The sequence below is a fragment of the Mirounga leonina genome, unplaced genomic scaffold, assembly GCF_011800145.1.
Source record: "Mirounga leonina isolate KUSES-001 unplaced genomic scaffold, KU_Mleo_1.0 Mir_165, whole genome shotgun sequence".
Classification (NCBI taxonomy): Eukaryota; Metazoa; Chordata; class Mammalia; order Carnivora; family Phocidae; genus Mirounga; species Mirounga leonina.
Genome location: NW_023270415.1, coordinates 60,226,139 through 60,251,082, shown reverse-complemented (window position 1 = coordinate 60,251,082; position 24,944 = coordinate 60,226,139). Strand labels below are relative to the sequence as shown.

General features: G+C 38.8%; 1 protein-coding gene across 3 annotated transcripts in view; it reads left to right on the top strand.

The window, feature by feature from the left end:
* The window catches only part of EIF3H (eukaryotic translation initiation factor 3 subunit H), a 94,723-nt gene extending 77,068 nt beyond the window's left edge, over nucleotides 1-17,655 (top strand). Inside the window, exons 3-8 of one of the 3 annotated variants that reach the window (XM_035011793.1) lie at nucleotides 1,919-2,086; nucleotides 3,618-3,717; nucleotides 4,940-5,089; nucleotides 12,308-12,428; nucleotides 15,234-15,366; nucleotides 17,102-17,655. In XM_035011793.1, coding sequence (XP_034867684.1) covers nucleotides 1,919-2,086; nucleotides 3,618-3,717; nucleotides 4,940-5,089; nucleotides 12,308-12,428; nucleotides 15,234-15,366; nucleotides 17,102-17,106 — 677 coding nt within the window. In that variant the 3' untranslated portion in view covers nucleotides 17,107-17,655. Of the gene's footprint in view, nucleotides 1-1,918; nucleotides 2,087-3,617; nucleotides 3,718-4,939; nucleotides 5,090-12,307; nucleotides 12,429-15,233; nucleotides 15,367-15,656; nucleotides 15,982-16,791; nucleotides 17,019-17,101 lie in introns of those variants that run through there. The other 2 variants (XM_035011791.1, XM_035011792.1) reach the window with 2 other exon arrangements.
* Nucleotides 17,656-24,944: the final 7,289 nt, after the last annotated feature.

Here is a 24,944-nt window from a genome sequence, read left to right as displayed (position 1 = left end):
ATTTTTTAGGTATTAATGCATGCTGGAGGCTCTGCTTTAGTCTTTAGAAAAATTATTACTTTAATTAGCATATTTAATGAACACTGTGGAGTCACAACATTTTGCTTGTGATGTGCTCTCTGATCTTTCTGGAGGTGGGAAGGCTGAGCATCAGAAAAGGATCATTAACTGGACAGCAAGATTCCCCATGGGAAAAATCTAAGAGCAATCTAAGAGCTAGTATGAGAACCTAGATCTCAAGATTCCAAGTCTTTTCTTTTTTTTCTACTGTTGCAGATTGAATCTAACTTCTGCTTATATTACACCTAAATTGTACATTGGCAGAAAGAAATCATCCTATAAAGCCATGTTTGTACTGTCAATTGCTTGGTAATCTCTCCCTATCTCCTTCTCCCTATTCCTTTAAAATGAATAGTACTGGCTCCTGTTTTACTTGTGGTATTTGATTAAATTCCATTAGTCAAATGGGTGATTTTAATTTAAAAGCGGGAATTTTAAAGCAGAAAGAGGCCATAGCAGTGGTTCTATACCATATTTATGTGGTTGATACGTACAAATCTGTTAAAGTAGCTGGAAAGGAGGTCTGTTATGTGCCAGAGGGACAAAAATTTAAGATAAAAGATAATTGATATAAGATTATCATATTATTTTTATACTGCTTCTTCTTGAGGCCATCATATTGTATATAAAAAGAAAAACTAAAAAACCAAATTCTTGAATAGTTGAAAAGCTGGCTGCCATATTTATCATGAGAAATATAACCTTCCTTGGAATAAGCAGATTTATAATTTCTTTGCCTAGTAACAAACGTTGAAAAAATAAGATTGTGACCATCTGAGGGAGATTCTTTCATACTTTATGATCCTGAATCTTGTTTGCTTTATTAAACCATAGTGCTATAACCAAGGAAATGACAGGCATATAACTTTACTTTTGCTAAAGCCTGATTAAAAGTTTAAAAATGAAATAGGTTAGATTCCAAGGTAAGCAAATATATTTACTCCACATAGTTGTACATTCATTATAATAGAAGTAACTTGGTTATTATGTTGACTATAAAATTGTCTCCTGTATTACATATTTGCTATTCATTATTGGACTCTATTGCTTTTTAAAATCTTCTACTTATTATAGTCTCAGTTTGCACCTATTCTAGTAATATTGCTTTAAGTTAATAATAGACATTATAGTCATTAATTTGATGAAAGTAAAAGTCTTTCAACCTTTTCATTCTATACGTGGTGATTAACCTATAACTCTAATGAAAAATTAATATCTGTTACGTAACGCAAAAGAACACACACGCAAGAAAAAAGATTTTTTTTTAAAATTTAGCATATGCAGCAGGGGGCACCAGATGAAGGCAAAAATGAATTCTTATATTTTAAATCAGCTACAGCTTGTATTCTGTTCGTATTTAAATAATGTGGTAGTTAATTGTTTCCCTATTCATTTTCTTGATGATTTTAACTTCTCAGTTCTAAAAGCTGTGTTGAAGAAGACATTCTCACTTTATTAATTCAAATGAAATGTCTTAAAATTAACCATTTTAGCAATTATACAATTTTTTTCTTAAACATTTACTATTTTTAAGAGTTTTAAGAAGGGAGTGGAAACCACATTTAATAAATAATTTCTTGTTTAGAACAAGGCATTATTACTGTTGTTTTTAGTAACTTTTCCGCAGTATGTTATTTCATTAATGAAAAAAGGAAAGCTTCAGTGATTTGAAATGATTTGAAAGCTTAAATTCATTTTCGGTATAGGTGAACTGAATGAATTTTAAATCTGGAAACTGTGTTGTGTCCTTTAGCTAATAAATAGTTGTGTAAAAACAGGTTTCCAAAAAGGCTTGTTTTTTACTATTTGTGGCATCATTAAATAGTTTTTCTTTTACCCCCTCCTCCCTATCATCTAGTCCAATATCAAATGGAAATGATGCGCAGCCTTCGCCATGTCAACATCGATCACCTCCACGTGGGTTGGTACCAGTCCACGTACTATGGCTCGTTCGTCACCCGAGCACTCCTGGATTCTCAGTTCAGTTACCAGCATGCCATTGAAGAATCTGTCGTTCTCATTTACGGTTAGTAGGAGTTTCCTTTATTATTCTTTTCTTCCCTTAATGTTATTACTACTATTTTTGCTTTCTGTCTTTTTGCCTCTAAGAGCAGCCTGGAAGGCCTTCTCAAGTAAATACCAACCCTGTTTCTGCAGCAGCCTCAGCAGCAGCTAAGTCTAGACAGGGTTTCCTTCTTTCTGTTTATTTTTCTTGCTATCAGAGCCCTGATGTGTACATTTTGGAATGCTGGAGTAGCTGCTTCATTTTTATTCCTCCATCTCCCCTCCCTCATTTGAAGGGGCTGGTGGAACTAGACCAGATGTCTAACAAACCCCAATTGCTAGAGTGTCTGGCTCTGTACGTGACTGACCAATCATAACACAGTGTGCCAAGTTTTTTTTATACCTCTGACAGCAGCGTACAAAACCTGGACTGTTTCTTAGCACAAAGATTTTTTTCTTTTCGGCCTATTTAATGGTGTTTCCTCAAGCTCTCCAGACCAGATGTTCTGTGCTGTATCAGAACTGTAGGCAATTTAACAGCTTTATAGCCTTCCCCCTCCCCAAACACTCACAGTTTGCCATATCTGGCAGACTTGCATATAGTTTCCAGCTGAGAAGTAAATGTAACGTCCTGAGTATCTGTCAGAAAAAATACTAATGAATACGATCAATCTTATGAGCTGCCCCAAAATTGTTTCAGTATGTTAACAATTGGATTACAGTAAAGAACAAGTTGTTAAAGTGTACTTATATTGGCTGGAAACATTGCATCATCAGACCTTGATGAATTTTCCACTTGTTTCAATCTATTTTGGTTTTCATTTTATCACCTATTGCTAAAAGTTTCACTGTGTTAAGTTTCAGACAACATGAATGTTAACACAGGTTTTAGGCGAATATTGGCATGCCGGAGCCGTTATCATGCAGCAAGTGCTAAGCTCCCTTACTCATGGAGTGTGTAAGCAGCTAGTTTTGACAAAATGAGTTTCTCTGGAACTAAAAAGACACTTTTGTGATAGCACTTTTTAGTCATTTCATTTTTAGAATCTGTTTTAACTAAAAAATTTGGACAGTGACTATTAGGATGGATAAATTTTGTTCACAGGGCTATTCATTTAAATTACTCGACTGAACTACACAAATGCATGCAGTGTATTTTCACATTTAATATTCATTAGTATTTTTCTTCTAATTATACAAGATGAATATAAGGTGTATAGAACATATGAGATGTTTAATTTTCATCAAGATTTCTGGTTCAAGCTGATGAATAGATTTGAAAATAACTGCATTTTGAATCTTCTGTTTTTAAAACGTTGGGAGGAAGTTACTCTACCAATTCCAAGTAGGATGATAAGGTTCCTACATTTTCACTTAACTATTCGCTATACTGGTTTTAATCTGCTTCAGATTGAGTTCTGATCTTTTATTTTGATCTTCATTTTGTAAATATCGTGTGGTAAGTAACAGTGTGCCTAGAACCAGTGTCTTTCAGGCAAAGCATTGTCAGTAACGAAATTGTTAGTAATTTCTTTCTCTTTTCCCTATTTGAGATCCCATAAAAACTGCCCAAGGGTCTCTCTCACTGAAAGCATATAGACTGACTCCTAAACTGATGGAAGTTTGTAAAGAGAAGGATTTTTCTCCTGAAGCGTAAGTGTTTGGGGGCCTGTGAGGTGTATGGTAAAGCATTGGCTGTTTTCCTTTTAAGATTTTAGTTTGCCACATTTGTTGAATCCTTGGTAGTGGTGGCGTGGTAATGCTTTTGCCATGTGGATGGTAGAAGTCTTTTGCATGGCCGAGTGCCACTTGATTTCTCCCTTTCCATGTTTAAACTGTTCTTTATGGAGTGTCTCATCTGTTGTTCTCACTGTGGGTGAATTCAGTTGGAGTGGGAATTAATTAGCTACTGAATTTGAAGAAATAAATGATTAAATAAAGGGAGGTGGGATGAGTGACCGGCAGCTGTCAGACTGTGAGCTCTGTATCAGGATGATTGTAAGCTGTATGTCTTACTTTCTGAGCGCCTGTTTCATGGGGGGTGGGGATGGGAAAGACATAAACATTTTAAGGTATCAGTAAGGAATGTGGCATTTTGGAAATTTTATGGGTGATAGATATGCACAGACTTAATCGGTAAAGCTGTTTTATGATCTTACATAATGGCATTGGAATATTTACATTAAAATTTTTAAAAATTCAGAATTCTTTCATTTTCTGTTAACTTTGGGAGTTTTGATTTCTTATTAAATTGAAGTTAGTGGCTTTGATTTCATGTAGGACAGTTCTTTGCTAGTTTCCCAATAGCTTCTAAAGAAATTAAGGTGCAAAACGTTTTAAAAGCTAACTCATGAACAATTCCTGGGTATGATAGTTACAACTAAATTAATGAGAAATTGCATTCTTGCTGTGTTCTGAACCATTGTGTATAGGATATCCTGTGAGTGTTCTGCTAGTTGTTAGTTTCTTTAGTTTGGTAGGCTTTTAAAATGAACTTTCCAAGAACTGAAGTATTTCTCTGTTGTATCTATTTATTTTAAATGTTTTAGATACAGATTATATAGCATAACTACCCATGACATTTACATTTTAGTATCAGTGAAATTTTGAAGATACCTGATTACAAAGAAAGAATAGTTTCTTCTGCCAAGAATCTTTTTTTCTGGGCTGTATAGCTCAAACTTGGATTGTTTTCAGTGTTATTCAAATCATTCGACTTATGCTTGACTCTGTAAAACTAGTTTCTCTTTTTTAAAGAGTCCTAATGAAACAAAGATCCTGGAGAGGGCCTGTAATTAGGGAAAATGTATGAAATAGTCAATTTAACACTTACTTCTGACCACCAGACTAAAGTATTTTTTAACATGCTTCACAGATTGAAAAAGGGAAATATCACCTTTGAGCACATGTTTGAAGAAGTGCCGATTGTAATTAAAAATTCACATCTGATCAACGTCCTAATGTGGGAGCTTGAGAAGAAGTCAGCTGTAGCAGATAAACATGAATTGCTCAGTCTTGCTAGTAGGTAAGTGACCCTGTCTAATGAAAAGTCCTTTTTTAATCACTTTCTGCAAAAGATTCTTTCACTTAGAATTTAACCCATCGATCCAGAGAAAAATTATCCAAGCATATTTTGAGGTTCTTGAGACATATGTAATGATATGTAGTATTTGTCCAGCCCTGCTAAGATCCCAGGAAAAAAGCCAAACTGATAAAATGAAAGTGTTTGAATACTAATAATTCCTGTTATAAGAACCCTCTGATGCCTTTGCTGTATCATTTTTGCTTTTGATACAGGGTAAATGCCCATGGGGGAGGGTTTTTTGGCGGGGGGGGGGGAGCTTAGCTTTATTTATTGTACACTGTCCTTGGAGGCCTATGGTATTATGTCGGGATATTTAATAATGCTCAGGAAAAATACAAAAATGCTTCTTCGTTTTACTGGTGGCACTTGCCCTTGTTCAGATGCAGACTCTATTAGTAGTGAATTTCCAATGTGGATTTTCAAGTAAAATTAGGATTTTCTGAACCTGACACTGCTTTTTCTGTCTTAGACTGTGGTGACATAACTTCCTCCATTGTGACTGCTTTAGCTACCTAGTTGCTACATATTATTTATTGTATTGGTAAAATGCTGACTGAGGTGTTCCAAACAGATTATTTCCTTTATGGAATTAATGTTTCTTTTCCTAGCATTTATTGCTCTTAACAGAAATATAGGCAGAATCGTCTATATAGCTCCTCTTAAGTGCCCGTTAAGCTTGATTGTTTTGTGGTGGGAGAATGCTAGCAGCAGGCCTGTAGAATGAAATTAAATAGACAGAGTAGGTAGTCAGTCTGTATGCATTTGTTGGATGACTGAAAAAAACAAGGTGTGTTTTCTTAAGCAACCAGTTTGGAATGGAGGCTCAGTTTATCAGATTTCTCTAATCCCAGATAGAAGCTTGTGCAAAAGAACATACAGACTTTGTACTTGTTTGTTAGAAGACAAGTAGGGTAAACCCAGGAGGACCTGAGAGCCCAGTATTGTTCTCCATGCTCTGGGCTGGATAGGACCGTACTTGAAGTGACACTTTGTATTGCATGAATCCATCATAGGGGCCACGAGAAAGTATGTACAGAGGAAGGAGATGGAAACTGCATGGTGAACGGAGTGCTAAGTGATACAGCCAGCTTTCAAGGCTAATTTGGCACTGAAGAGTGCACTGTTGACTGCAAACATATATTCATAATAGTCCTTTAATTTGTCTCTTTTAGAAGGTCATACTTAATTCTTCATTGCTTTTACAAACACACTGAGCACACCTGTATTTAAAGCATTGCACTAAGAACATTCTTTAGCATGCAAGGTTACAATTTGATGTATTGAGTATATGTAGTTATACAATAATTTTAAATTTACTACATGGAAGTGTTTGCTTATATAATATATGCCTTCACCTTTTCCCAAGCTTATTGAGCATACAAAACAAATACAGCCCTTTTGTGCTTTAAATTACCAGTGAGCTGGTCCATAATGTCTGTTTGTCCAAAACAGCATTTATAATAGCCAAGAAAATGTTCCCAGTTTGCCATAGCAACTAAGATCTAGACAAATATTTTATTACTGTTTCTATCTTCTGTATCTTATGTGAAATAGAAAGAGGGGCCCTTTCCTTTTCATGTGAAATTATTTAAAAGGTAAATTTGTGTTGCTGTTGGAAGGAAAAAAATGAAGCAACCCTGAAGCAGCGCCTATGCTGATGGGTTGTTACAGTCATCCAGACTGATAGTCCTGTTTTAAAAGACTCTGTACATCTCAAATTTCAGTTTATTTTTAAGATTTATTTGCTTGAGAGAGAGAGAGAGGGCGAGCATGCAAGTGGGGGGAGGGGCAGGAGGGGAGGGGCTGAGTGGGAGAGGGAGAGAGAGAGTCTCAGGCAGACTCTCCACTGAGTGTGGAGCCTGACGCGAGGCTCCGTCTCACGACCCTGAGATCATGACCTGAGCCGAAATCAAGAGTCCGACGCTTAACCAACTGAGCCACCCAGGCGCCCTTCAAATTTTAATTTCTTACATCAATGGCATGATGGTAGTCAGGCCTGTCGCCATAAATTTTTTTCTAAGAAACCACATCAGAAATCATGCCCAAGAAGCTCCTCAAATTTTGCTTGGTCTTGCTTTTCACAGCCCGTATGTGGATACACTTTTTGGTTTACCTGATATATTTGTTCTAGGCTGTGAATAAAGCATACTACATTTCCTTTCATTTAAAGAATTTTTTTAATTTTTTTTTTTTTTAAGATTTTATTTATTTATTTGAGACAGAGAGAATGAGATACAGAGAGCATGAGAGGGAGGAGGGTCAGAGGGAGAAGCAGGCTCCCCGCCGAGCAGGGAGCCCAATGCGGGACTCGATCCCAGGACTCCAGGATCATGACCTGAGCTGAAGGCAGTCGCTTAACCAACTGAGCCACCCAGGCGCCCCGAGAATTTTTTTAATTTTTAGTTTTAATTTTATTGGCTGGAAGTTCTAGCAATGGCTGTTTCATAACAGCCTTTATTAATGTTTACAAATGTGTTACCCAAGCCTTCAGCTTTTCACACATGAAGAAACAATTCTGTTTTTATTTCCTCTTTAAACAAGTAAACTAAGGGTGGGCCTTGTACATTAAGTCTGCAGCCAGAGCAGACTTCTCACTGCGTGTCTTGGTTCACATCTGTTGAAGTGAGCTGTTTTTCAGTTCTTTGTTTCCTTGACAATAAAAGAAAAGGCTATATTATTGAAACTCCTAACAGTAACTCCCTGGTTCAGTATTCTAGTTGAATGGGTACTGAAAAGATCCCCATAAAGCTGCTCTTGGTAATGGACCTGATTTCCTGTGAATGTTATCTGAAATAGGTATTATTTTAATTCCTTTTCCCGTTCAAGATCTGTTGTACAGATTTTTGAGGGTTCCTTATTGGATATATTTTGAAGAACATTGTAGTGATAAAAATGTTATGAAACGTTTAAAGGCCACATATCTATGCTTGTGTTCTTTCGCTAATTACATATATTTAGCAATATTACTTTATATTAAAGACATTTTTTGGTGTAGATCGAGAGGGTCTCTTCTAGTAGCACCTTTCTCATTGCTATAATTAGTGTAGTCAGACTCCAGGATTTAAGGTGTAGGAACAAATAATGGATCTGTCTCTGCATATGGCAGTAACTCTCCTTTATGATTTTCTCCAGTGTCACTATCCTCCTGCCCATCGCCCAGGGGTAGGGTTTGTGGTGATCTTTCTCTTCTCTGAATTCCTTTTGCACTTCAGCATATAAATGACTTATTTAACAACTAATTGCATAGTAATGATAGCATTTCTTGCTTAGCTCTCTGGGCCTCAGTTCTCCCACTGATAGAAATGAGAGGGTTGGTGCTCCATTCCTGTCCATCCTGCCTTCTCGGGATCTGACTGGGTTCTTCTACACTCTCTTTCCTCAGATATCTTCAGTTACTTTCCGTACTGGTTCTTTTCTGTTAGGTTTCTTGACTTGTTTTTCCCATTAAAAAAAACGGAAAATGTTCAACTCCTCAGAAAAACTGAAAGAAAACAATCTGATGAACACACATAAACCTTTTGCCTAGATTCACCAGTGGTCTGTCTTGCCACATTTATACCTGCTATCTATATACATAAATGCATAACTTTTTTTTCTGAACCATTTGAAAGTAAATTCCTGACATAACTTTTAACCCCTAAATATTTGAACATACATCTTCCAAGAATAAGGATGTTTAAATTCAAGTCTCCCTCATCTTAAAAAACAAAGTTACAAAAAAAGCACTTTTTGACCTCATGCCATTATTATCCATTTCCTTTCACCTTTTGGTTCATATTCACCTGTTTTGTTTTGTTTTTTTAAAGATTCATTCATTTATTTGAGAGAGAGAGTGCACACGATCGGGTATGGGGTGGTGGGATGGAGCAGAGGGAGAAGGAGAGAGAGTCTTAAGCAGACTCCATGCTGAGGGTGGATCCCGATGCAGGGCTCATTCTAACAACCCTGAGATCATGACCTGAGCCGAAATCGAGTTGGGTGGTTAACTGACTGAGCCCCCCAGGCACCTTGCATTCATCTGTTTTTGTAGTCAGACTTCTTAGTGTTCCACCTATTCTGTGTTGTCAGAGCTCTCACTAAAGTCATAAAGGACGACTTTATCACCATGTTACTGGGTGTTGTAGACGCTTAAACATTTAATATGTTGATGACCTCTTCTTCCTGAAATACCTTTTTTTGGAGTCTGTGCAACTGCAACGCTGTGAGGTCCCTTTTCATTCTCCATGGTGATCCCTCTTTGCTCATCTCTAAAGATCAGTGTTCCTCAGGGTCTGTCTTCTCGTGTGTACATTCCTGGCGTGATTTCATCTTATTTCTGTGTCTTTTGCTACCTTAGACCAGGGTCTCGTTATTTCTATTCCTGATTACTTTCGCAGTCTCCTAACTTCCTGCTTTTAACCTTTTCCTCTTTCGTTGTAGTGATCTTGCTAAATGCAAATTGTATGATCATATTACTCCTTTGCTTAACTTTTTGGCTGGTTCCCCATTGGCCTTAGAATAGAATCCAGACTTCTAGTCCTGGCTTCCAAGACTCTGTGCTATGACTGTTGTCTGCCTCTTAGTTTCACTGCTCTCTTTTTTCCCAGTCCTGCCCTTCTGTGCAGTTCTTCAAAGGCATTATGCTTTTCATGCCAGAGTGTCTGAACACACTGCCTTCACCCAGTGTCTGTCAGTGTCCTTCCCACCTTCCTTGTCTCCAACTCCTCTTCAAAAACTCTTAACTTCAGCTGTCAGAGAATCTGGAAACTCTCATCTGGTTCTGCCATGCTATCTTTTGTGCTTCCATTCTATTAGAACGATGACACCATTGTGCTGTGTTTATCTGGGTGCATTCCTGTCTTCTCATTAGGATGGGTGGAGTGCAGCAGTGTCTTACAGATTTTAAGCCTCAGTGTCCGACAAAGTGACTAGCAGAGTACATATGTACTCATTAGAATGTATTGAAAGAGTGCATTTAGGTGACAGAGTATTGTTAAATTTTAACCTTGAAGTTGTTTAGAACACAATGTGGCTATATAATCAGTGGATCTGGACATTTGACTAGCTACTTGGTAGAGCAAATCATTTTATTCACTCACCTTTCACCATAGGCCCAGACACTTAATTAGAGGTAAGTTAAAATCAAGCTGTTAAGAAATTAGAAGAAAACAGGAACAAATACTTAATCTCGTTTCCAAAGAAAAAGAAATATTTTAAAGTTAAAAAATGATTCACAAAATTAAAATGGAATAAGAAAAATATGAAAACTTAATTTGAAAAAAGCCCTTTTTCAAAAAACTGAAACATTTGAAAAAGAGATTAAGTCATTAGGCCAAGTCACTGGGCCAAGGTTATGTAGATAGTGCCAGACCTGGGATTAGATGGTACATTTATTTACACACACACACACCAGTTCTGTGCTTTTTTCTGCTATTTAAGAAAGAGCCAAAACTTGCTAATTTTCTCCAGGTTATAGATACAGTCCATTTAGGATCCATATTGTAACTGAATTTACTTTCATTTATTCCCAACATTCCCAGTCTGTTCCTTCCTCAGCCTGCCCCTTCTCTGTAAATGCCATAAACCAACATTTGGCTGCTCAAGCCAGGAAACTGAGAGTCACCCTTGATTTCTCTCTCACTTCTGCCCATTTTTCTCATGCTTTCCCATGCTTACTGCCACCATCCTCGTCCAGGCCACCACTGTTCTCTTTGTAATACCACAGTAGATTCTGTGTGCTTATGTGTGTAGTTTTTAAAGTAGAGATAAAATTTACGTAACATAAAATCTACCATCTTGACCATTATTTTGCCTTCCCAGCACAGTGTATGGGTGTCCGATTTCTCTACATCCTTGCCAGCACTCCACAGTAGACTCTTTACTCATCTCCTGGTTTCTACTCTCCAGTCTGTTCTCTGCATAGCAGCCAGAGTGGTCATTTTAAAATTTAAGACAAAATATATCATAAACACATGCAACTCAAGGGCACCATTTAAGTTGGAGTTGAGGAGTCTCGTTCACACTAACTGTTGTTGGGGTGTTTTGTGGTGCAGCTAATGGCTTCCCATCTGTGTTTGTCTGACCTCCATAACCTATCACTGCTCCAGCCATGCTGGACCTCTTCTTTTTATCTGCCTAGTACTTGCCCATCTCAGGCATTCAGCACTAATGCTGTCTTCTGCTTAGAATACTTTTTTGCTTGGCTGATTCCTTCTAATCACTTGCTTTCAGCCTGTCCTCTCCATAAGGGAAAGGGATAGGGCAACCATACTATCTAAAGTGTTTCTACCTTTTTTCTCCTCCCTACTCCCAATCATCTGTAAGCTCAGTGAAAACAGAGACCATGAATGTCTCATTCATATCGCTTCTCTCTTTGCTAACACTGAAGTCAGAATGTAATAGGTGCTTAATACTTGTTTGAAATGAAGGAGTGAATACTATTTGTTAACTAGGTATTTTTAGAGTATATGTATGCAGTAGCAGGCTTTACCATGGTAAGAGATAGTTGCAGGCAGAAATCAATGAATATGGTGGTGATTGTACTAACCGTGAGCATCCCTTTATAAGATGATTTTGGTAAATGAGTTGCAATAGAAATTTCTGGAGAGGAAAAGAAGTGTCAATGTACTGTGGATTCTAGGAAGGGCAAGAGGGAGGGAGCCCTCTTTTTTTCTTCATTTGGCTTTGCAGAATAAATGCTGTTGTTGTTCTTTTAGAACCTGCTGGATAGAGGAATCATGTACCAGAAGTCTTAGTGTCTGGTTCCTCCTTTCCATGGCTCCTGATTTAAATGCTCTGGAGCACAGTTGGGGAGGGGGCAGTGCTAAGTGGCCTAAGAAAAGGGTGCAGGAGTACTGAGCTTAGGTTAAACTTGGTTGTTCAGAAAACATACATTATAGATAACCTGCTAGATACGTGTAACAGCTCCTACTCTGATACATGTATGCTCTGATAATAAACTGAGCTATTTCAGATACTCTGGTGGTTACAGGTGTGGGTTCAGTATGGGAAGTTTAGTAACAAGCTGACTCAGATTCTTTGCTGTCCCCTTGCTTTTATGCGGTTGTGTGCTCTCATTCTTATAGCAAATGGCAAATCAGTTTAATATCTCAGAGGTGTTTAGAGCAGTGGCAGACCTCTGGCTTTAAAGTATGACATGTCAGTATATTTACATTTCAGCAACCATTTGGGGAAGAATCTACAGTTGCTGATGGACAGAGTGGATGAAATGAGCCAAGATATAGTTAAATATAACACGTACATGAGGAACACGAGTAAACAGCAGCAGCAGAAACATCAGGTTGGTGTTACGGGAAAATCCGACATACACGGGATTCATTTCTTTTTTTTTTTTTAAAGATTTTACTTATTTATTGAGAGAGAGAGAATGATAGAGAGCATGAGAGGGAGGAGGGTCAGAGGGAGAAGCAGACTCCCTGCTGAGCAAGGAGCCCGATGTGGGACTCGATCCTAGGACTCTAGGATCATGACCTGAGCCGAAGGCAGTCGCTCAACCAACTGAGCCACCCAGGCGCCAAGATTTTATTTATTTATTTGAGAGAGAGAGAGAGCATGCACATAAGCAGGGGGAGCAGCAGACTCCCCACTGAGCAGGGAGCGTGATGCAGGATTCAATCCCAGGACCCTGAGATCGCGACCTGAGCCGAAGGCAGTCGCTTAACTGACTGAGCCACCCAGGCACCCCTGGTTTTACCAGGTTTTTTTTTTTTTTTTAAGATTTTATTTATTTATCTGAGAGAGAGAATGGGAGACAGAGAGCATGAGAGGGGAAGGGTCAGGGGGAGAAGCAGACTCCCCGCCGAGCAGGGAGCCCGATGCGGGACTTGATCCTGGGACTCCAGGATCATGACCTGAGCCGAAGGCAGTCGCCCAACCAACTGAGCCACCCAGGCGCCCGGGATTCATTTCTAAGTGTGGTGCTTCAGAGTGATCAAAATCATACTTGATAAAGCGTTAACTATTAGCTAGTAGCGATCATATTTATTACCACACACTGTTTCTAAGTTGTACTTAAACATACCTGTTTTAAAGAGAGCTGGTATATTAAGCTCAGATCACGATGGCAGTGTTATGCAAATAAGAGAGACATTTATTGAGAAAGTCAGAGGCAATGAGATTCTGGAGCCTCACAGCTCATTTCTTTACTAACTGTAATTGGTTTGGTAGTGGCTCCTTGCAGCATAGTTAGCGATCTTCCGTTCATTTGAAAAACTGAGCAGTTGTGATTAAGAGCAAGCAGTTTTGATAGGAAATAATAGACCAACTGCTGTGAAATAGTATAATACAGATAAAAACCCTAGAGCTACCTGAATATTCTCATATGCACATATATACTGCTATGGCCATTTAACCTTTTCTTTTTTCATGTTGCTTGAAGGCCACATGATTTTCACAGTTCCTGGAATATTGTTTTTGGACTGTATTGCTCTGAAGTATTCTTACAACATTTGATTCATAGATAAGTTGATTCCAGAATGTTTACCTGTGAAAGCATTTGTATGACTACCGTGTGTTCATTAAAATGTACTTTAAACTTGGTGGTGTTAACTCAGCACAACTACAACTTAGGTGGCTCTGAGAATATTTAAAAAAAATTTTTTAATATCAATGTTCATATATAGTGAAATTTAAAATACTTTGTTTCTACTGTACTTAGAATTTAAAAAACACATATAAATCTGTAAAGTATATACTTTTTAACTGAAAAGAGGATGGTTGGTTAAAGATGGCAGTAGTGAAAAACTTCTAAAGGGTGGCGGTGGGGGGAAGGACAGAAAAACCTCGCTTGATTCCGTTCTCCTGCTGGTTCTTCCCATAGGGAAAGGATGCAACCTGGAGTATCAAATTGAAAATCTGTCAACTCAGAGACAGTTGATTCTGGAAACTAGTCTTACAGTCATTTTCCAGAATTCCAGCATGTCTTAAAATTTTGCATTTGATGTTTATTTGTACCAGCACCATTCACAACCCTTTTTAAATTTGTCTGGCTTCTACCCTCAAACCCTATAATGAGTATAGAAATCTTTGCAAAAAGCAAGGTACTTCCCTTCTTTAGGAACCCAAGAACTTAAATTTTTTACTAGCCCACCTTGGTTTCTCATTACCTCACCTTTTAAGGCTCTGTGTGGGATATTTTCCCTCTGCCATTGTAAGCACCCCATAAGTATTACCTCTTGATTGTAATTGGCTCAGTAAGTTTGTAGTTGATCCATACCTTTAGATGTATCCCCACCTTCTCTTCTGAGAATCCTAGGAGTCCATAGTTTGACAGGTTTTTTTTTTTTAAGTGTTTTTTTTTTTTTTAAAGATTTTATTTATTTATTTGACAGAGAGATAGAACAAGTAGGCAGAGAGGCAGGCAGAGGGAGAGGGAGAAGCAGGCTCCCCGCTGAGCAGGGAGCCTGATGCGGGGCTCGATCCCGGGACCCTGGGATCACGACCTGAGCTGAAGGCAGCCGCTTGACCGACTGAGCCACCCAGGCGCCCCTAGTTTGACAGTTTTTGAGCATTTCCTAAGCTAATGTTCATTCTTAGCTATAGAGCTAAAAGCACAGCTGATTAGTAGAAGTATTTACTAGTATAATAATAATAATGATAGTGATGATGATGATGTTATAGTTATCACCATCATCAGTATTATTGTTTTGGTCGGTAAGGATAAAGTTGAAAAAATTCCCCCATGTGGTGGTTAATTACTTCATTATTACAGTTAAGGTAAGTCATACTTCTAATGCTGTCATCTACTCCATTGTCATAAATGGTAAAATCACTCCACTCACTAATCATGAGCTTCTTTGCCTTTTAAGCCCCCAGTTTCCCACATAACCAGTTTGCTTTTTCGATATCATTAGTTAATAGACTCTTAGAGCCCAAAGTGACACTAGAGTTTCCAACAAAGGAATTTTCTTTGTTGCCATATTTATTAGCTTCTTAGAAGGAGGAGTTACCATGGGTTACCATTTATAAAACTGAGGTTGGAATTCAGGGCAGTGGGGTTTTGCTGATTGCATAATTGATGGAGGTCTTTTTTTTTTTTTTTCTCCTCAGAGAAAAATAACCAAATCATTTCTTCTCTGAATTTTAGTATCAGCAGCGTCGCCAGCAGGAGAATATGCAGCGCCAGAGTCGAGGAGAACCCCCACTACCTGAGGAGGATCTGTCCAAACTTTTCAAACCTCCTCAGCCTCCTGCCAGGATGGATTCTCTGCTCATTGCAGGTATTGTTGGCCAGTGCAAACATGGCTAGTTTTCTCTTTTCCTTAGGAAGCAGAAGACAAGGAGAGATTTATAAACAGAAAAATATATCATAAAACCTAGTGTATTTAAAATGGTTGAATGATGAATTTGAATTTAGCACCTATAATTTCTGAAATTTAAGAATTTGTCAGTCTTTGTTATTTCTAAGGTCCTTTCAGTGCTTCTTCACTCTATGTTTAGCTAAACATTTTTGAGATGGCATTATAAACTTTCTAAAGTGGAAAGGTTTTATTTGAGTCATCTTTCATAGAAACCAAGGAAAAATATTTACGTTCCATAACGCAGAAGATCATTCAGCTCAAGCTGCTTACTTTTCATGTTCCAGCCCAGCACTGAACCCACGTCTGTAGGTGGGTGTTTGAATTGAATTGGATTTTCTGACTGGAGGAAAAGGATTTCCCTTACTTTGACTTACATTGTAGCAATAGGAATGCAGTTCTGGTTGTACTTTGGGAGTATCTACCATTTAACACTATTTTTTAGTGGTGGGGTCTTGTGTCCTATGCTAGGACTTGATTTTGCTCTTATTTAGCTGTGATAACCTTATTTCTGTATAAATGTTGCTAAATACTGTTTGATTCATTCAGCCGGTTGTCCGTGAGAGATTTTTTTAGAGTGAAAACCCCACTCAAAAAAAAGCTAATACTCTACAATTTCTCAGTTCCATTTATACATTTTCAGTGTGTGTGTGTGTGTGTGTGTGGTGGGGGGGGTCAGATTCCAAATTCTTAAAACCTTCTAGAACACACATAAATTTGGGAAACCGAGACACATTCCAATTCAAACAGACTTGTATTATATATATATAAAATACCTTGCATAAATGTTGCATCAGATTAGATCATTAGTTTTAAGACTTAAAGAGCAGCGATGGACCCCTGTCTTGGTGGGGACGCTCTGCTTCTGCTCTGTCTTGGGCCAGAAAAGGAACCCTTAATATTTCTAGAGCACAGCCTGAAAACTACTGTACTGTGCACATCTGGGTCAGGTGGTCCATTTTGTTTGCAGTTCTGTGATTTGGTAGCTGCTTTGTGCCTGGCTGAGGAGAGCCAGTGTTGTTTTCTCACTTGTGTTAGTACAGTGTGCGTCCAAGCCCCAAGGTCAGTACCTTTTGATTGATAGCTAATAGTACCTAACTGCTGTTGTTTTTCTTCCGTCTCCACGTAACCAAGAGTGGAAGATAGCTTATTTTCAAAAGAATTTACATTCTGTATTACAAGGATATGGACAAACAGAATTGGTTCCTATAAACTCTTGATTGAGAACAAAACAAAATAAAATTCTGGTGATTATGTATTCTGATTTTCTTGCTTGCCTAGTGTGCTAGGTCATTTTATAATTTGTGGAACATTGTGACTCTCTTTCTCACTTTCCCAAATGCACAGGCCAGATTAACACTTACTGCCAGAACATCAAGGAGTTCACTGCCCAAAACTTAGGCAAACTCTTCATGGCCCAGGCTCTTCAGGAATACAACAACTGAGAAAAGGAAGCTTCCAGAAAAGGCGTTTTAACATGGACTCTTGAGATCACATTGGGGCAATTCTTGGAAGAAATACACTTGCCTAGTGAAAAGTCTTTCTAGCTAATAATAAAGTAAAAATAAAACAACCTTGACTGCTTGCTCATTTGATTTTACACATATTATATCTAGCTTTTTATTTTTGTTTTGCTTACACTATTTATCTCCGAAAGATTAAACGGATTCGACCAGAAGCTACATGGGAGCCCAGACCTCCAGGCTCCGTCGTCTTTGCTGCTCCGTGTGAGGTGCCACATTTCAACATGCAGTCCAATGCTGCTTGTCCGGACCCCTGACCTAGCAGCCCTGGTACCTACTGGGAATTCTTTACTTCGTTGCTCCCAAATTAGTGCCCTGGAAGCCCAGGCACCCTCATACCTAGGCCTGGAATCGCACGGCATGCTTCTTGTCGGTCTGCCTTTTCGTTTCCACCGGTGAATGTCAACCAGTCCCCATGCTCGTAGGTCATTAATCAGGCACTAGAATTTTTTTTAAAAAATTTCATCAAGAAAGCCATCCATATTTTGTATGAAAATGAAATTCATTCTGTGTCTATTTTTTTATTTAGGACTTCTTACTTATCTTTTCCATACAATGAAATACAATTCTGCTGACATTATGTTTCATAAGTGGGGAAAGAAGAATTGGAAGAACAGTACTACATTGAGGAGAGAAAAAAACTTTTTAATTTCATATTTGAAAGACAGTCGAGGGGCTCCTGGGTGGCTCAGTTGGTTAACCCGTCTGCCTTTGGCTCAGGTCTTGATCCCGGGGTCCTGGGATCGAGCCCTGTGTCTGTCTCCCTGCTTAGCGGGTAGTCTGCTTTTCCGTCTCCCTCTGTCTCTCCCCCTGCTTGTGTTCTCTGTCTTGCTGTCTCAATTAAATAAAATCTTAAAAAAAAAAAAAAGATAATCAAAAGTCCTGCTATTTGTAACACCAAAGTCAGTGAGATCTACAGCTGTGGATTGTGCCTGTGAGACTTCTATTTCGTGACTTTCACCTTGAAGACATGGCCCATAGGAAGATCAGAAAGAATGGGTAAGGGGTAAGGAGAGTTGAGAAATCCTTTTTCTCCCCCCTCCGCCCCCCACAACATTGTTTTGGAGGTACCACTGGGGCTCTGGGATCAGGCAGCTGGATTGAAACCTGACTCTTTTCCTTCTAGGGTATCCTTAAACTAGTTGCTTAACCTCCCTCTGCTTCACTTACCTCATCCAAATGAGTTGAGGAAAGGGGACAAGTGTAATACCCTATAGGGTGGGTGTGAGTGTTGAAGTTTATTGAAGAGTGGGGTAAAGCACCTAGAATAGTGGTTGGTATGTAGCAGATGCTCAGTACTTACCTGATGAGCGCTACACTAAGTTCTTATTCAGGATATTAGGTTGTTAGCAGGGTTTTGCTTTTAAAAAGCTATGGCCTTTGACCATTCTAGAATTCAGGTACTTGCTCACATGAATTAATTTTTCTAGGATAAACTCCTAGAAATGGACTTAGTGGTCAAAGAGTATATAAAATTCTAAGGCTTTTTACCTGTATTGCCAAATTGCCTTCAAGAAAGGTTATACTGAGGGCGCCTGGGTGGCTCAGATGGTTAAGCGTCTGCCTTCGGCTCAGGTCATGATCTCAGGGTCCTGGGATCGAGTGCCGCATCGGGCTCCCTGCTCCTTGGGAGCCTGCTTCTCCCTCTGCCTTTCTCTCTCGCTCTCTCATGAATAAAAAAAAAAATCTTTCCAAAAAAAAAAAAGGTTCTACTGATTTGCAGTCCCACCCATGGGGCTTGCTTATTTGAGTCCACACACATTTGAGTGTGACTGTGTTACATAGATGAGATGTATTGATAAACAAAGCCGGTCATGTTCTCTGTCCTTGTGGATTGTATACTCTGTTGGTTTATTTCCTTGCATTCTAATTGCCTACATTTGGAATTCTATTGTGAGTTAAACAAAACACCCTTGAAGTATCAAAGAGTAAAATAAAAGGAAAATCAGTTGAAACATAATTACTGTTTTCCTCATGGTGTAAGATTAACAGGATTCAATTATATTTTTTAAAATGTGGTTATTTACTAAATTCCATATGACTGTTTAGATACCCATAACTCAGAGTAATATGCGAGTGCACATTTGAAGATTTCAGGAGTTTTGGGGTTAGGAATTACTGTAGTGGGAAAAACTGTTTAGGGAAACATGTCAATGGAAATTAAATCTGCACAGTATGTAGTGTTAGGGAATAGCTTCTGTTCGCATTTGATTTGAGTGCTATATCCTGACATTTTTCAGGAACAGATATGTATGGTTCATCTTCTATAAATATTTGCAGTTTCTTCAAGTTGAAATGAGAAAAGCTCATAAACTGAGTACCAGGTCTAATAAATCATTCACTTACCCAAGAACAAAAACACAGAAAAAGCCTAGCATATTAATCTAATGGAAAATTAAATGTGACAAACTGAAACAGTAAAACATATTTGAAGTTGACTCCATGATCATTGATAATGCTTGATAAGGTTCTAGAAGACATAGCATTATTCTTAATTGAAAATACCTGAGAGAATGAATCTTCAGACTGCCCCAGATAACCTGATTTTTAAAATACTGAGGTAAACTAAAAGTTTTTTCTCCATTTTTGGAAGCTTGGAAATTGAGATGTGGTTATCTAATGCTAACTTAATTATTTTGAAATTTCAAATTTTAGTGTCTTCTAAAGTGTTTCTACATTGTTCGCACTGTATTTTTTAACATTCTTTGGAAAACCTAAGTGAAATCTTCATTTTCAAACCATGCTGGCATTGAACTCTGGTGTGTTATGAAAGAATCGTTTTGAGTTTTAAACTCCATTTTTATAGTAAACATTTCTCATTCATATTAAATATATACCATTTACCAATTTTTCCCTTAATCTTCTCATTGGGCATCTTCTTCTGTGATAGTCCTATCATAGAAATGGGACAAGGGTATTTAGAGAGGTAATACTAAACTGGGGTCAAGCCAAATGCCTATAGGGCTTATTTTAGCAAATGACTCAAGTGCCCATCTGCAGAGAGCCTGATCAAGTCGTCAGTGCCTTGGACAGTGCTTTGGTCTATCTCAACAGAGGTCTATCTCCCTTCTGTTGGGACAGCAGTTAGTAGATAAATAATGAGGGGAAGGATGAAGATCCCGAGTCTCTTAGATGTTTACAAAGATGAGAGAAAAGCAGTGGGTGGTTTCTGCATCCCATAGCCAAGACTGTGCAGTGGAGGAGTTAAAGCTGGCTTACCGTGTGGTGACTTTTCCAATTAGAGTCTGCACCTTTTTGCATGGATTGGAACAGGGACAGGGATTGATCTGTCTCCAGACTACTTGAGACAGGGAGGGAGGGGCTGGGGAGCCAGAGCTACTGGGAAATTATAGTTTGCTGGAGCAAACAGCTGTGGCCTAATACCCATTCCCTTGAGTTTCCTTTTTATGTAGGAAAAAAAAGACTCTAATGTACCTTAAGCCTGGTTGGCCCTATAGTAGAACCCATAATGGCTATACCAAAGCCTCGATAGTGATTTTAGGGATAAAACCCACAGATACAGAAATGGTTTTCAAGAGCCACCACCCCCAGCTTGGGGAGTTTGGGCCAATCCTTAGGGGTTTGGTCTATCCCAGACAATTCTTCGATTACCTGTTGTCTTGTTCTCAGAGGCTGTTAGGCCCTCATATCAATTGTCATATGATCAGTTTATTAGAGTCACAATTTGATTCCACAGGATTGATGTTGCATTTCCTTACAACTGTGAGTTAGGCAACCCATTTGCAGTTCTTTGATTGAAAAGATTGGATGTAGCCTCAGAGTCTTATTAAGTATTCCCTGGAACCTTCATGAAGTGAGGGGATAGTAGATGGGTTACTGAATCCATGCGTATAGTAGGACTTGCTGGAAGCCCCTTTCAATAGGTTGCAGATACATCTTTAGTCTTCTTTCTACGTGTGTCTTCCTTTCAGAAAAAAACTATAAAAAAATCCTCATCCACTGATGTTACACTATAAAGAAAGGTAAAAATGACTTTCTCTTCTTTTAATCCCCAAATTACGGTTTTTACATTTGGACAAAAGTGAAGGACTCTACTACTTCATCAGACCTGTAACAATAGAGGGTGGCCCATTCTCCTTATTTAAAGTTGAGTTGATTGCAGTAGGAAAATATTGCTTCTGGCATTGTGTCAACCTCAAGACATAAACTCAGGTGTCACTTCCATTTCCTTCAGTAATATTTTTTTTCATTGACCTTTCTCCAGGGCACAGTCATTTCTGGCATCTTCCATCTTCCTTTGTGGATATGGAGGCAAAGGATTTGTTTAACTTTTCAGCAGTGTTTACCGCTTCTGACGGTAAATGGTCCTTGCCTTTTCTTCTTGGACCATAGTCTCTCTTGCCAATGTTTTACTTTGTATGTATTGGAAACAGCTCTTATTTTGTCAGATCCCCCGAGTAATCTTTCCCCACCTTTGTTTATCTTGTCATTTGGCTTTCACTTGCTTAACTCATTCCTAGATTCAATCTGCCTGTGATTTTTTTTAGTTTTGATTGTTGCCCTTCTCCAGTTTGAGGTTTTTAAATTGCATTTTACTTTTTTTAAATAGTCACAAAGATTTTAATTTTTCCTTGATCTGATCATGCATCTCTGAATGTCATAATTCTCCAATCAGGCAGGCAAGTGTCCCAGTAACCTCATCTCCTAGATCACAATGGTGAGGGTCTATTTTTCTCTTTGATGTGTGTGCAGCCCCCATTATTGCTAATGAAAGGTCTTCATGTGCATTAAGGGGAAACTAGACCTCTAATGAGATACAGAGAGGAATTGCAGCTGATGATTTCCACTTCTAGCCCACTGTACTATAACAGAAATGTACTCTCAGGAGGCAATGGGCCAAAGAAATACAAAATGCATGTGCTGCCTACATAAAATATCTAGTCTGGTCTTAATGGCCGGGTGGTATTGCTTTGGCTTATAGTCTCTGGTATTCCATACCTGCTGAGGGGGACCTTTATTATGGAGGTGAAAGACCCAGATCCTGGAAGAAAGTGAATAGACTAGTTACATTGCATTTGAATCAGCTTTTAAGAATGATCTACGTTAATATTTTATATATTAACAAAGTACTTGCTCATATAGTTTCTCATTTAGAATGGGAAAGGAGGACAAATGCATTATGAAACCAACGTGCTTGGTACTAAGAATACTAAGGGAGTGAGAAACATGTTAATTCCTGCTCAAAGATGATGAAACCAGACTTCAAAACAGTGATTGATTAAAGCAAACCTATTCATAGGTGGCAGGATCAGGACTGGAGCTCAGGTCTTGAGTCCTCTTACCAGGACTTGGCACAACTTCTCAACACAGCACGAGGAAAATAGTTCTTATTTCAACACAGATTCCCGTTCATCTTGTATCTTCCCCTCTGTGGTGAACCACTCTCTCCCCTCCCCCACCAATTTCAAGGAACTGCTTCACCCTCTTCATTGCAGTGATTCACTGCAACCTCCCTACGCTCTACGTGTTGTGTTTATCATTGGACCCTTTTCTGATTGATGTACAAGAAGTGAGATTCATGGGTTCTAGTGTCCATTCAGGCTCATTTCTTGAGTAGAGAACTCATAACCATTTGTGATACAGGGCTGAGTAGCACAGCGGAGTGCAGGGGAAGAAGCAGAGAGGTACAAAAATGAAAGCATGCCTGCAGGTTCTTAACACCTGGATTTTCTGTTTCTAGTCCCTTTCTGTCCCTGTTTGTGTTCCTGCCCCTAGGTCTCATAAAAGCATATTTGAATCTTCTTAATAACACTGCCCTTTTATTTTCTTCACCTTTGAGTTGGTTTCTGTTGCTTTCAACCTCAAAAATACCTAACCGAACTCCTGTATATGCCAAGGTTTATTTGCTATGAGACCGAACAGATTTGAGAAGGTGCAGCCTTAAGAGGTAATAGGAGAATAAAAGTTACCTTGCAAATATTTTAATAGAATTTTAGAGCAGGAGGGGACCTAGCCTGATCTCTTGGCCACCACAAACCTCCCATTCACAGATGTGGAAACAGGCTCCAAGAGTATTAGATATTGTTTCCAGAATAGCCTAGATTGTTCACTCTTTTTTCATATTATTCTGTCTCAGTATTTTTTTCTTTTTCTTGATTTGATATTTGTATGTATTGCTAAATGATCAAAATGAGTAAGTCTCGTTAACATTTGTCACCATACATAGTTAGAAAAATTTTTTTCTTATGGTGAAGACTTTTAAGATCTATTCTCTCAGCATCTTTGAAATAGCACTTTAGTGTGAACTTACAGCCACCGTGCTGTACATGACATTCCTGTGACTTATAACTGGAAGTTTGTACCGTTTGACCCTTTATACACCCATTTCGCTCACCCTGCACCCCCCCGTCAGCATTTCGTAAAGAGCTCAAATGCTGCCCAGTATACACTGAATCTTTCCGATAGGAAATTGCCCTCTCATGCACTGGAGTTGATGAGTGTTTCTGCAGCGTTTGGAGCACAAAGGTTGCACATTCTCAAGAAGGAGGTGTAGGGGCTGATTAAATTAACCTCTTGGATATCTGGGTCACCTCGACTGTTCCATCTGGGAAGTGGATGGAAGAGGTGAGTTTTTGCTGCTTTGCTGGAGATTGGTGGTGTAAACAGGTGGTGGGGTAGTCTAAATTTGGTCTGAGATGAAAACATTTTCAAGCAAATGAAACTAAGCTAGATTCTTTTGACAGTAAAGTATTTGTTTAGAGATGCAGACGTCAGTTTTATTAAAGTACAAAGCAGCATTGCAAAAAAAATAGTTGAGGGTGTGTGTGTGTGTGTGTGTGTGTGTGTGTGTGTGTAAGAGCTACTCCTAACAAAACACTTTGGAAAAGTGTAACTCACGTTTGCCCTCACCTTTTGAACTTAAGATGAAATGATGTGTGGAGTCCATTCCCTCCCACTCCCAAACTTAGGGAAGGAGGGAAGCTAGAGCAATTTGTTAGGAACAAAGACATTTGCATTTGTGATGTTCACGTCATTCTGTTCATGCTTCTGTGAATTCACAAATGCACGGAATTCAGAAATCATCTGGGGTAGGAGAGGGAGAAAGGGAAGGTGTTGATTTTGTATTTTCATGAAGCCCTGATGTGGCAAATCTCAGATGACAATCTCTCCTCTTGTTTCAACGGACTGTAGCAGTCGTGGGGAGCTCTGCTGAAAGTGATTAGAGGCTGGCCATGCAAATCCTCCATGGATTCTGAATAAATTCAGTGTTAGCAGGAAATCATTGCTCCCGATTTAAAGCCCACTTGGACAAAACGATAATTTTCTCCTGATGCTTTCATGTACTAGACACTTGCCTCTCATTACTTCTCAGAAGAAAAGTCAACCAACCTGCCAGCCAACCAATAAGATGGCATTTTTCCTTAAAGAGAATCGAGTGGTGCTTACCCTGTCAGTTTAGCACTTTTGAGGCTCTCTTTATGTCTAAATGAGCAGCTGGGTTTTAGCTCTGCAAGTGGAGCATCATTGTGGATGAAACTAGAATCATAGACTTAATACTTTAAAAATGGTGATCATCATGGGTTTTCCCTTGTACTGTATTAATGTTAGAGTAGCTTCTGGGGTTCATTCAGACAAATGTGCCAGATTCCGTTCAGCACTGGGACTGATAGGGTAGTACGCATCCTGACCCACAGGGGGCTTACCCAAGACAAGTGGTTCTCTAGGTGTGGCACCCAGAGCTTGTCCAAAATGTACATCCTCAGGCCTCAAACCTGCACTTTAGCAGCCACCCTGGGTGATGCTCATGCTTGCTGGAGTTTGCTCTGGAACTGGTTCCTGCATCTGGCTCCGTGTCTTAATGCCTGGAGAGTTTTTTAAAAAGTCAGGTCTTGAAATAAGGCCTGGGAATCTGTTTGTTTGTTTTTCTGTTTTGTTTTTTAAGTTTTCTGTTTTCCTGTTTTGTTTTTTAAGTTGCCAGAGATGATTTGGGGGGAGACATTGCAATGAAGTAGAGAG